We start from the raw sequence: 14,051 nt of genomic DNA, 5'->3' as shown, positions 1-14,051 counted from the left end.
CATCCTTGAAACCGCACATTTTTTTAATTTCTAAAACAATAGCACAGATGCGGCAGATCATTTCAATGGAAGTTGCTTGAGTATATCAACCTTCATGACAAAACATTTATGACTTTTGCCTAAATAAATAGTAAAGAAAAACCTATGTTTTACTGTAGCCATCACAATTTTTTACTTTGGTATGATACTGTTTTAACTGTTTTTATATCTGAAGATGAGATAAAAAATAGTTTAACATGCAGAGGTTCATACAGAGACATGTTGGTAATAAAATCAAGAAGTATGTTTTTCATTACAAGACCACCCGTTTAAATACCTCAACACTGAGTTCAGCTGCTGGTTTTAATAATTATGACGAAGCTGTAAAGAATTATACATGTGAAGTTCCCAATGATTTTAATTTTGCTGAACAAGTCTTGGAAGAATGGAAACGAAAGGAACAGGTGTTTCTATTATTTTCTTATTCCTTTTGTTTCTTTTATTGTTCTATTAACCTTTTTGAACTAGAATCTCAGAATGTTTGTTTGTATTTCTGTAGTGGAGATCCCTAAAGGTTTTATAACTTTACGCATTGGGATGTTTGTAACTTTTTGAGTTTTAAGCCTAAAAATGTTCCTTGACATTTGACATTTTTGAGTATTTGAGTATTAGTATAGATTATTTTATTTCCATGTTCTAGTGTCTGCAAAGCCTTAAAATGTTCTTAACTTGTTCTTAGTATTTTGGCCTTCGAAGCCTTATGTTGTTATATAGACTGGCATTGCTGCAAAGAATACCTCAAAACTGAGAAACTGCAGTGGGCTGTCACCTTTTAGACATTATTTTAAAAGTAAAACAATTAACATTTTCTTTTCAGCTTGGTAAAAGAGATGCAAATCATCCAGCTTTTTGGTGGGTGGATGATGCAGGCAATGAGTTACAATATTCCTTCTCCGAGCTTCTTGCTCAGTCAAATAAGTGAGTAAAATTTAGTACATCTATCAACCTTGTCGGCAAAAACTTTTTTGTTCTGCTATGAGAAATGCTACAAAAGCACTGACCTTTATGTATCTTGGACACTGTTTCTCCTTCCAAGCCAAGCAAAACCTTTGATCAGAGCTTTGTGAAAGTGATACCCTAATACCCTAGTGGTAACACTACTTAATGTTGGTGAAAAATTTTTAGATTGAAAATTTCATTGAATTAATTTAGAAATTGACCAACATTCAGTAGTGCTACCATTAGAGTACCTCTTTTCGAAAAATTCTAATTAAAAATGGCGGATATAGCTTGGTCAAGGGTATATAAAGGTCAGTGTTTTAAAGACGGTACAAATAGTAAGCAAAGTAAAAGGAAATCAAAGAACTAGGCTGGAAATTTTCAACATCCTCTTATTATATTCAGTTTCAAAAAGAAGAGATGAAGATAAACAGCCTCTAGATTCTCTATCATAATTGTTTAATACCCCAAAGAATTATTTGGCCTAGGCTCCCTTTATAATTTTTTGGGAGGAGGTTGAATCCAACATTCATTCCTTCGGAAGATATCACTGAGTTTATGTATTTGTGTTTTTCTGCGACGGAGACGGTAAGGTTCTAATTTGACTAGATCCTGAATGAAAAGAATAACGCACAATTACAATTAAAGATGCCTTAATAAATGAATTGACATATATATACTTCGATAACTAGGCACAACATGTTTGTGATAGATTTATGAAAAGTTCTGTTATTTTTTATAGAGTGAGCAATATATTATATGGGGACCTCGGTATTCAAAAAGGAGAATGTGTTATTGTTGTGCTTCCACGAATTCCTGAATGGTGGCTGGTTAATATTGCATGTTTGAAAATCGGTATGGTAATGAAAAAAGTAATTTGTGCCTCCTTATTTTTTAATGCTTCCCTCAAACTCGAAGGTTGGTTGTTCTCCAATACCAATGCTTATGTTCACCTAAGAGAGGTTTAACTCTAAAAGAGTAGCATAGACAAGAGTGGCGCAAAGAAAAGGTGAGCAGATTTTTATGAGACAGTAATCATCTTTATATCTTAAATGGATAATAATAGTGTCATAAAAATCTACTCTCCTTAACAAATTTTGTGCCTACTTGTCTAGACTACTATAAAAGATTCAACCACCGAATGTTTTCACCCGCCTGCATAACAACGTCGATTTAACTTTGATCTAACGTCAATAACAACTAGTTATTATCATTCATATCTAGGTGCCATCTTGTGTCCAGGGACTACATCATTGACAGCAAAAGATTTGTTTGGACGCCTGAACGCTTCAAGAGCAACATGTATTATAACAACTCCTGAAATAGCATCTCTCGTTGATCAGGTGAATTTTTAAATTTTGACAAATATTTGAATAATAATCATAGTTCGGAAGGGGGTTGTTAATATCGCTATGCGGAAACGTCTTGGAATGTGGAAACCAACTATAATATTCATAGCGGGATCAAATCAAATAAATAGAGCTATTGATGCGTTAAATAAACATGATCGTCTAATACTTTTTCTTTTTTCTCTCTCAGTCTCTTTAAACATTGTTGGTTTAAGCTCTTTTCACAATCGCCACTTTTGTTTCATGTTTTCCTCCTGTTAAAGGAAATATTGGTTAAAACGGCTTTTCTCTAACTTTTTCAGTGCTAAGATTTTCCAACCTGAGATCACAATAACGATCACTCTCTCTCTCTCTCTCTAATTCGAATGATTTTCTTTATTGATCGCTCTCTCTAATTCGAATGATTCTCTATACCGATCTCACTCTTTCTCTAATTCGAATGATTTTATTCTCTCTCTCTCTTTCACTAGTTTGAATGGTTCTTTTTGTCAATTGACCACTCCTTCTAATTCGAACACTTAGAATGAAGGTTTCCGCATTACAGAATAGCATAGGAACACGTAAGATGAGAGTTTCCGCATTGCATAATAGCATAGATATACTCAGAATGAAGGTTTCCGCATTACAGAATAACATATATACGTTGAATAATGGTTTCCGCATTACAAAATTGCCTGGAATAGTGGTTTCCGCATAACAGAATACCCTGAAATGGTTTCCGCATAACAGAATAATCTGGAATCATGGTTTCCGCATAACAGAATAATCTGGAATGGTGGTTTCCCTATAACAGAATAACCTGGAATAGTGGTTTCCGCATAACAATAATATGAAATGATGGTTTCCGCATAACAGAATAACCTGGAATGGTGGTTTCTCTATAAAAGAATACCCTGGAATAATGGTTTCCGCATAACAATAATATGAAATGATGGTTTCCGCATAACAGAATAACCTGGAATGGTGGTTTCTCTATAAAAGAATACCCTGGAATAGTGGTTTCCGCATAACAGAATAACCTGGAATAGTGGTTTCCGCACAACAATAATATGAAATGATGGTTTCCGCATAACAGAATAACCTGGAATAGTGGTTTCGCATAACAGAATAACCTGGAATAGTGGTTACTGCGTAACAGAATAGCATAGATACTTGTAATAATGGCTTACGCATCATAGATGTACCTGGAATAACGCACAATAACGGTTTCTACAGGATAGCATAGAAAAAGCCAAAAGGGATGGTTTCGATGTAAGAAAAATAGTCTAGACATGATCTGAAAAGGCTAGAAAATGTTCAAAAAATCGTTTTTGAATAACAGAATATGTTTAGATTATGTTCAGAAAAAAGGTTTCTGCATAACAGAATAGTCTAGAAATGTCTAGAAATATGTTTTCCGCGTTACAGAATAGAAGGAGGAAAGGAGAGTGGCTTAGAAATTCAGACCTGTTAAGATGTGGGATGTTAAAAACTTCCATCCACATATTTTCCCAACGGAAAAACAGGAGACTTGTAACTTGAAAAATCTCTCAGAAGGGGCCTAAGAAATTTACTGAAAACTAAAATATTGATAATTCGATTTTCACTCCACTTTTCAATGATTGCCACGAGATTTCTACTCCCTAAAACGTTCAAAGAAGTCTTTCGTGATGTACCGAAATTTTACTACTGAGACAGGGGTGAACGACAAAGGAAGAAAACAATCTATAACTGACTAGTGTAGAGGCCTTTATGTTTCGTGATCAATCATGAATGTTATTTACTTTTCATTATAAAAGGAAGAAAGTGTTGTGTAAACACAATTGATCTTTTTTCTTAGGTTTCCACATTCCATGGAGTTTCCGCGTAGCAATATTAACAGGGGTCACTACCCCCCCTACCCTAGAGCTACCCCCCCTACCGTAGGTTCTTCCCCCTTTTAAAATTTGATGCTACCCCCTCAAAATTTTAAAATCCTACAAAAGAAAATAGAACACACTGCATTGCGAAAAAAATAGAATCATTTTGAATCGAATGTTTCAAACATACTAAACAATTAATAAAGAAGACGTTGCATTGTAAATTAAAAATAAAACTTCTAATTTGGGAAAACACAAAAAAAAACATACATCTTACCACTGACATCTTACCCCCCCCCCTTTCTAGATGAACCCCCCCCCCTTTCTAAAAACTTCCCCCTTTCTAGAAAAAATTCTCTTACCCCCCCCTTTCTGAGATTTTCTGAACATCGCTACCCCCCCCCTTTATAAAGGGGGGAGGGGGTGCGAACTATGATAATGTTTGGGATCTATCAAGGAATCAAATATTTTTTGGCTTACTTCCAGCAGTCGAAACCAATGCAAAGAATGAAAGAAATCAATCAATCAATCAATATAGCCTGATGGAGAGTTTTTTCGATTTTATATCAACGTTCTAGTGATGTTCTTATTTGATGAAAGTTAATCTAGGAAAAAACGTTCGATCTCAAGTAGATTTCAGTATTGGACCCATTTATGACTATTTTTCAGATTCCAGATGTTGATGTTCCGAATTTGAAAAGGAAGATAAGTGTCGGAGGAGCTGAACGAGATGGTTGGTTGCCGATGCACTCGTTAATGAGAAATGCATCACCAGAATTCAAGGTATTGTTTATTATTAGCAAAGTTAAGGGATCTATGGCTAGATTCTTTCGCGGGATATCCGCAAAGTTACGGGTTAAAAGGCACGAAATCTTTTACATGAAATTACCGAAACTCACATCATAGATAATTCGATTTGTGAAGATTTTCAAGGTTGGGGTTGAATCGATTAGGTCGTAAATCAAACTTTATCTCTAAAAATACGTTGTGAATAGTTTCACACTTAAGGGCTGCATACACTACACAATATATTGCCAGGTAAACAATATATTGCCAGGTAATATATTGGCAATATATTGAAGATATATTGCTGAGTGTCAGCAATATATTGATAAGGTGTCCGCAATATATTGTCAGCTCGATTTGCAATATTCCAACAATAAGGGGGGATTGTTTACAGAAAGAAAATTCCTTCTTATAATAAAGTAACTGTTGTTTACTCTGTACATTACGGTCCGGAAACCATATTGTCAAATATTGTTCGTCAATATATTGTGTAGTCTAAGTAGCCCTTTAAACCTTGCTTTTAACTGCGAATGATGCGTACTGTACATACACAGGCAGGGATTCTTATAAGTACTTTGAGCTGGGGTCGTTTTTGTAAACTTAGATTGAATTTCTAACATGCCTGAAAGGGAACTTGCTCAGCAAAGCTGTACATTGATGAAATTGGGGGTCTTGCGGGTGTTCAGAGGGCAAAGCTCCCAAAAACTCGCGAATGTGTAGATAATAATTAGTTATTGTTCCTCATAAACAACAAAAAAGGTTAATTTTGCTAGAAAAATCTAATTTAGATTGAATATTTTGGCCGGTATACGGGCATAAAAAAGTGCTAGAACTGACAGGAACAAATTAGTAAATCGCCAGGATTGTGAAAGGTGCATTTTCTGATCTAATTCTCATTCCAAGGGTGGCCCATACTCCAAAGGTCCAAGGAAACCCAAGAACGTCAAAAGATCTCAAAGGAAAGTGGGTTAACAGTTAGCGAAAGATTAGCATTGCAATGACTTCTTCTAAAAGCGCTAATTTCACAAAAGGAGCAATGTGAGGATTAAAAAAAAACACTGAATTTTCAAAAATGCTTGGCAATATAGGGACCAATTTAGTAGATCGCACGCGCATTTTACCAACAGTCTTAGTTACTGTAACAGTAAAGTTACAGAATTTGTGAGTTCGCTGCAGTGGTGCATATCTTAAATCAGAACAAATTCGCTACCCTAATGCAAAAGGGACTTAACTCCAATTACCACACCCACCAATTCAAAAGGGTCACAAATTCTGTAACTTTACTGATCTTTCCTACCCGCCACCAGGTCACTTGCAACCAATCAACTTTTACGAAAGAAATGTAATATCAGAAACGATTGCAAGGTTGCATTTCTTCAATTCTTTTATTTATCATTTCTTTCAGACGTTACCATGTAAAAGTGAGGATCCAATGTCTTGGTTCTTCACCAGTGGAACAACAGGTTTACCAAAGATGACTGAACATACCCATGCAAGTTATGGTTTCGCTCATCGTGATACAGGAAGGTGACAATTTTTATTAATAAAATCCTTGGCAATAATGTTTTTGAATTCCAATCGATCTAACGCTTTCTCGTGTTCTTTCTTCTTTTCCTAACTGTTGTATCATTGAGTTTGAAGCTTCGAAAGGTCTAGAGAGGAATCTTCAACATTTCTCAAACAAGAAAAAGTGAGGCCTTAAGTGTTGCCTGCATTTAGAAATTTTGTTTGAAAAAAATACGGGTCACGTGATATTTAGATGGGAAATAAGTTGCTTCGCGCCTAGAACGCGCCGTAATCATGACGACGGATTATATCTAGCGGTTCTTTGTTTTTGAGTACTGCATTTTTTAAATCTAGCGATAGATTTTAGTTTCAATCCGACGTTTGTGTAAAAACCACGCGTTGGCGTTCTGGTAGGGAAATAAGTGGCTTCATTTCTAATCCAGAAGTCTAGCCCTTCGGGCTTGTCAATGGTTGGACCATGTATAAATATTTTATGTGGGAGCGTTAATATGTGTTGGCGCACTGTGCTTCACATCGTCATACTGGAACGTTTCCATTCTTCAAAACCATTTTTTTTAGGTGAAACAAATTAACTTTTGTCGTTCTACGGGCCGGACCAACGGATTAGAATAGGTGGATTAACTTCTCTCGTTGCTCCCAAGAGAGATCCATTGTCTTCTCATTGTTACAAGAAAAATCTGTAAATGACTCTGCGCACTCCTCGTTTAATTTTTTCATTGTTTTTATAAGAACAATTTTCCAATTTATACAGTTTCGAAAACGAATTTGTCCTATGATTCGATCAATTTTGATGATTTTGAAAATATTTTAAATCCTGCACTTAAGTTTTAGCATCAACAAACGCTAGACCAGTTTTAATGTAAATTTTTAATCTTTTGTCAATGGCAATCTTCAGATAAGTGAAAATTAACGTATGGTCTATAACTAAGAAACTATCGATGGGTCACGAATGGGTTGCATACTGGTGAAAGAAGACTGTATTTAGAATTAGGAAAATAAATTTCAAATTATTTGGCTAATTTCTGCATTGGATAGAAAGGGCTAAAAAAGTGCATTTTCTTATTTAAAATGTACCACGTGATACGTAATGACCAATGAAAATGTTGAAAGTAATGATTTTTTACAACTTTTTTACAACTTATCAAGTTTTAATTGCTAGCAAACTCGTAAAAAAGTTTGATAACCTAACGAGGAGTGTTTTCTATGAGTTCTTAATCCACCTATTCTAATCCGTTGGCCGGACCAACTCTGTTTTTGATGAAGTAAAAAAATAAACAATATTCTAACTTCAACACTGCTTTCTTTTTAGCACATCTTACTATACTAAATGAGTTTATGAAAAATGTCTGTAACGCTAGCCCAGTAACATATGTTAAGGTTTCTAAAATTTGAACGCCGCGGCTGGAAAACCTATCCACCTTCGATACAAAAAGTCTCGCGCTAAGTTTGACAAGCGTAGAAAACTCGGATTAGAGAAGACTCTACACTGCTATTTGTAAAGGAAAAATTTCTGACGTCAATTTCATGAAAAAGTACTGCGACGTCACAAAGTTTCAAATAAAAAGGTGTGGCATTTTTGTTGCACGATTTCGAATTATTTTATATCAACACTCGCAATAAAATCCAACATTGTTGTTTGATGATTAAACTTCGTCTAACATTATTTAAAAAGGTTTCAATGTTGGTTGCATTGCATATGCGCCGGTCTTAAGCTGTCCGCATGTGAAGCCAACAAACGGGAAAACCTTCAGTGCTCAATCGCAAAGCGCGAGCCTCTCCTTCACAACTAAGGCTTTTTCTTTCCTAGAAGCAACCCTCTCACCACCTCAGACACCTTTGGGCGTCTGCAACGACGGGTACCCTCGATAATTTTAACAGGGTCACTATGGCATTTCATTGAACACAAACTTCCGTTATCTTAAAAAGACATATCATCGAGGCTTACAGACACAAAATTTTGACTAATGTAGAAAGTATAATTTTTATTATTGTATTCGGCATTTTAAGCCAAAACGATGTCAGGAATTAACCCATATTATAGTATTTTAAAGGCTTTTGATGTGCAAGCAAAACCGTTAACCGGCGTTTGCGACGACGGGAACCGTCTAGTTAATTACTAGATGGAATTACATTTCGTGAAAGGGCTCTAAAATGTACACAGGCTCAGTGTGATTCAAATTTGAGCCTTGTAATTCTTATAAAAATAATTCTTATAAAAAATGTGTTTTCCACAACCTTAAAGAGTAAGATTATGAAAACTTTTACTTACTTTTTGAATACATTTCAACATTCAAGCTTCATTAAATTAAATTAGGTTTATTTAAGATCCGTACAAAATCCAAATCCTGAAAAGGCATACCTTATCGGGGAAAACTTCGTCGGGGAAAAGTGATGAACTTTTGGCCAAGTGACGAATATTTTTCCCCGACGAAAACTTTCCCCGACGAAGTTTTCCATGATAAGGAAATAGGCAACTTTCCCTGGTTATTTCATATCATCAATTATAATTTCTTTCAAATATTCTTGACACAGGTATTGGTTGGACTTGACAGAGAACGATACAATGTGGAACCTTTCAGATACTGGATGGGCGAAATCCGCCTACTCTTCAGTTTACGCCCCGTGGTGGCAGGGCTCTTGCGTTTTCGTTTATAATGCACCGCGATTCGATGCTAAAGAGACGTTAAGAGTTCTTGAGAAATACTCAATATCGGTCACTTGTTTACCACCTACTGCTTATCGCATGTTTGCAAATGAAGACGTGTCTTCCTATAAATTTAAAGGTACTTTGCGAAGGTTATCTGCTGACATGTATTTATAACTTTGGACCCTTATAAGTTACCTTATTGGTGGATATTTCGTCGGACAGAAGTGACGAAATAATCGTCTAGTGACAAAATCTTTTACTGACGAAAACTTTTGGCCGACGAAATTACTGTCCGACAAGATCTTCGTCGATAAGGTAACCTCCCCTCTTTGAACAGACAGGCATAAATGTACTCTTGTATCAAATACAAGATGAAGTAACGTCAATTTATCTAGTCGAGCTTAGTCCAATACTGAAAATAGTTTGCGATCCAACGTAGAGAAGCAATTGGGTTTCAGCTTGGTTTATTTTGGATATTGTGTAAAAAAAAACCGTACACCGGTCGCTAATGGTCCTTGTTGCTGAAGTATTAACATACCGTGAAAAGCACAGGCCAAAATCATTTATTGACCTGTGCCGACCAATCAAGATTCTATTCAGCGTGCAATCAACACAGAGAAAAGTAACCATGACGACCATCCAAGATCTTGGATTAAGTTCAAAGTTGATATTTTTATTCTCGTCGTTGAAAACACAACTTAAAAATATCATCAATGCTTTTCAAAAAGAGTCAGTGATAGAGAATCATTCAATATTTTCACTTTTTAGCTCTACGTCACTGTGTATCAGCCGGTGAACCTCTGAACCCGGAAATCATCGACTATTGGTACCGGACGACCGGAATATCTATCCGGGAGGGCTACGGACAAACTGAAATGACGTTATCATGTGGGATGTTTCGCTGTTTGGATATGAAGGCAGGATCAATGGGAAAACCGACCCCAGGATATGATATACAGGTTCAATTTTTACAAGTCTGTTAAATCGTTTTCAAATCAAGTTGTCAAATTTCGTGCTTAAAAAGTAAGTTTTTTAAGTATACCACTTGGAAATGAAATTACTCTAGCGAAAGTGTGATAGGGTTTTCCATAAAAAATTGCTACCATAAACCAACCTCATCCCCGTGTATCCCAAGCTTTATTCGTGTTTCTTGTGGAAGGTATCAATAAGCATCAAAAAGCTGATAATACGCAGGGAACGAGGTAGATTATGAACGTGGTAGAAACCTTTACGCTTTGAATACTGATTTAACATTGAGTCCAACTGCTATTTTGAGGTGGTTAACCCATTAAGTGCCACTAGCATCACATTTTCAATCCTGTACGAGCAGGTTTGGACCTAGGAGCACTGCAACCCATGCAGTACTGTTACTAGTTGGAGTATGCATTTGAAATCAAAATATATTTGAAAATTTGAAGTTACGTTGTAGTTGCACTTAATGGGGTAAGAAGCCACTCCTTGCTTATGAAAGTCATTTATTCTTCCAGATCATTGACAACAAGGGAAACAAAATGAAACCAGGTGAGGAAGGGAATGTAGCTGTTAATTGCTCCCCTAAACCACCTGTTGGTCTGTTCTCAAAATACGTGGTAAGTTTGACTCGAGTATACTTTAAGAGAAAGAAAGTTTCCTGAATGGGTATATTCGCGAATTTTTTAGCATTTCGCAAATTTAGATCAATCTAAAATGTGTGCCAAAATTACTGTTTGAATTGCTTTAAAGAGAATTTCATGAAAAAAGGCAGTTTTTAGGTAAATTATTTTTTTTGCGAGAATAATCTTTCGCAAATTAGGTTTTCAGAATATTTCGCGGAGTTTGCCCGGAATTTGCGAAAAACGCGAAAGTTTCTTCCCAGGGTAGGAAAATGAAGAAAGATTTTTCAATTGTTAGAAATAATTTTTAGCAGAAATAATGCTCTTTTCTGGGGTTGTGGTGCATTAAACTTCAAGTCTGGAAGAGGCTAGTAAACATTCTCTTCGGGAGGAAGTAAAGTTCAAATTCTGCCCGTTTTTTTTACCATTGAAAAATGAAAGTCTGTTTCTCTACAATGGTGGTCAGAATATGTTAACATTTCTGGGTATTTTAGCGTTTTGTAGAATTTAAAGTTCGGGCGAGAATGACATTTTCACGCTTTCTACATTATTTTATCGGATATTTCGATTTGGGAGGGCAATAATGGCTTTTGGATCCTAAGCACCAAGTTTTAAGTCTCAAGTTAAAATTCAGAGTTAACACTCTGCTTTCCAACCCTAATTAAAGGCACTTAAAAACTACTTGCAGGGAAATCCCTTTTGTGTCGTCAAGTATTATGGTCAACATTGTAGTTCCTTCGGGGTAGGTTGTGTAATAGTTTATGATCCTCATTTGAAAGAAACAAATAAGCAGACGTGAATTTTGGGGTAGCTGTTTTTCGTCGCGGTTTTGCTTACAGCGGCTTTAAAATTTCCCGCACAATATTAATCTTTACATGTACTTTGGGCTTTAAATTCAATGATGTGTATTACACTTCAGTTACTTAATCTTCCCGATACCATCATATTTCACGCCCTTTTTTTACTGTAGGATGATCCTGAAAGAACATCTGCTGCTTTTTGCGGAAACTTCTATTTGACGGGTATGTTCCACAGGTCTTATGGAGATGATCGGCTGTGCGTTCCCATATTCTCTACGAAATTTAAAAGAAAGTCCACTGTCTAAAGTCAATGTGCTGGTGCTTTCGAAACCAATTTAAAAACTTAAATTTATTTATTTATATTTATAAAGCGGAATTTTGAATCTACCAACCTTCCGTCGATCCTATGCCTTCTCTTTTATCGAAGGAAGCAGAAAGACAAGGTAGAAAAATCTCTCTAAAGATTTCTCAGATTCTGTAGTTTATAGAACTTTCATCTTTCGCAAAGCAAAATTTTGAATTTCTGTAAAAATTAGGTTGCTTGGCATACCAGTAGTACCATCAGGAGAAAAGGGAGGAAAGGACAATCTAATAAGAATTTCTTTGTTTTAGGTGATCGAGGCTACATGGATGAAGACGGTTATTTATGGTTCGTTGGTCGAGCTGATGACGTCATTATATCATCGGGTTATCGGATTGGTCCATTTGAAGTTGAAAGCGTTCTGATTGAACACCCTGAAGTTGCTGAGTCAGCAGTAGTTAGTAGCCCTTGTGATGTGAGAGGAGAAGTAGTTAAAGCCTTTGTTATCCCAACGAAACCTTTGGACGAGATTGATGCTGAAACGTTGACTGTTGAGCTTCAAGATCATGTTAAAAAATCAACAGCTCCTTACAAATATCCAAGAAAGGTAAGTTTTTTGTTGGTGTTTCGATGTTGTTCAACATTTCAACACTCCATCGCAGCGGTCGGTTTGAAAATCTCAGATAAAAAAAGACAATGACAACAGACCCACTGAATTTTGAAAATAGCCGTAGATACTGGGCCTGTGTAAGGCAAGTAATGATGACGTGTTTTTAAAGCTATTCCTTCCATAGGGAAATTATCTCCCTAGCATTCACATGTAAATCTTCTAATCACGAATCCTAATGTTAGCAACCATTTTCAAATATTTGTTTCCATTTTTGAAATTTCAGATCGAGTTTGTTGACAGTTTACCAAAAACGATCAGTGGAAAAATTAGACGTGTTGAGTTACGTGCCAAAGAATGGAGTTAATGAAAAATAAATTTACAGATTATCTGGTTGGTTTAGAGGTATGAGTAAACTCGTGATTGAGAAGGGGTGGTGGATTCGAGGAGTACGACTAACAAACGAGTAAGTGCGTGGTGGGAACTGTTCGGTGGTTTCTCCGATTTTCCCGAAAAGATCTCCGATATTCTCAAAGATTTCGCATGAATTTTCGGTGGATGAATTTCGTGTAATACTCATAATAAGGGAGGTATTATTTGGGATCAAATTTTTGCTTCCAGTTCGGTTGGGAATAGAAAAATTAAAGGGTATGTAAATTTGTATTTTTATAAAATCAAAATTTTGATATTTTTGATAAAAATTGGTTCTTTTTGACTTTTTTTTTTCAGTTTTTTATATATTTGCGTATATTTCATATTGAAAAGTTTCTAAATCATTTTTTACATATCGCATAGCTTTTACAACTATCACTACTAAATTTAGAGTATATACATTTTTAGATTAGTTTTCATATTAGAATCTCTAGAATCTCTAGAGTACTACGCTTCTTCTCAGATGAACATGTCCATTATAGAAAACCAGAAGTGCAGTGCCTCCCCCTAGCGTCCGATAATATGGGATTGCAGAGAGGCAAGGGGTACCCAACTGTTGTTTTTTCGAGCTACCCTAAGTCTTTTTCAATAGTGTTGATAGTTTCTCCCAATAGATATGCTTTCATTATATTTTTTTATTTTGACTAGTTATGTCTTATGTGTTTTATTGTTTCAATGTTCATTGATTAGTTTTGATAACCAGGTAGGTCTATCATAAGTATCACTTGTTGATTACTGATTTTGACGTAAATTTCCTGGTTGAACCCCAAAAAATGTTTTTAGCAAAAGAAGAAGAAATGCTCATAGTTTTACAACTTGCTAAACAATTTCTCAATGTGACAAGGGTGTTATGCGATCCACAATTTTAAATAAGGTTCCTCCTTTATAACTACGATTGTATTATTGATTTCGATTTTTAGAGTCTACATCAAAAGCTAGTAGATTATACAGTTGACTCTCGCTAATTCGAACTTGAACAGGGAATCTTATTTGTTCGAATTAATGAGAAATTCGAATAATAAAAAGCATTTTACGAAGGATCATCCTTGACGGGAATGAGAATTCATTCGAATAGATCTTATCGGAGTTTTTGATTTTTCTAAAAAAGCGATGCATTGTGGGATTGTTTCGGGAGTATAGTCAAAGGTTCGAATAATAAAGAATAACCTGAAACACACAAGTTAGCAGTCGGGC

General features: G+C 35.7%; 1 protein-coding gene across 1 annotated transcript; it reads left to right on the top strand.

Annotated features, from left to right (window-relative positions):
* The first annotated feature begins 217 nt into the window (after positions 1–217).
* LOC136821728 (acyl-coenzyme A synthetase ACSM3, mitochondrial-like) lies at positions 218–13,822 on the top strand. Its single transcript, XM_067077941.1, has 12 exons — positions 218–443; positions 857–957; positions 1,721–1,833; positions 2,203–2,321; positions 4,835–4,948; positions 6,357–6,478; positions 9,011–9,261; positions 9,894–10,084; positions 10,613–10,714; positions 11,688–11,739; positions 12,130–12,425; positions 12,712–13,822. Exons 1-12 carry the CDS (start codon positions 237–239, stop codon positions 12,790–12,792), a joined length of 1,749 nt encoding a protein of 582 aa, XP_066934042.1. The 5' UTR covers positions 218–236; the 3' UTR covers positions 12,793–13,822.
* Positions 13,823–14,051: the final 229 nt, after the last annotated feature.

This window comes from Clytia hemisphaerica, unplaced genomic scaffold (assembly GCF_902728285.1).
Source record: "Clytia hemisphaerica strain Z4C2 unplaced genomic scaffold, Clytia hemisphaerica genome assembly, whole genome shotgun sequence".
NCBI lineage: Eukaryota > Metazoa > Cnidaria > Hydrozoa > Leptothecata > Clytiidae > Clytia > Clytia hemisphaerica.
Note: the sequence above shows the minus strand (reverse complement) of the source record. Positions and strands in the feature narration are given on the sequence as shown.

Coding starts and splice junctions, on each gene's coding strand:
- LOC136821728 (XM_067077941.1), top strand. CDS start 237: ATGCAGAGGTTCATACAGAGACATGTTGGTAATAAAATCAAGAAGTAT. Junction 2,322..4,834: donor TAGCATCTCTCGTTGATCAG/GTGAATTTTTAA, acceptor ACTATTTTTCAG/ATTCCAGATGTTGATGTTCC. Junction 4,949..6,356: donor ATGCATCACCAGAATTCAAG/GTATTGTTTATT, acceptor CATTTCTTTCAG/ACGTTACCATGTAAAAGTGA.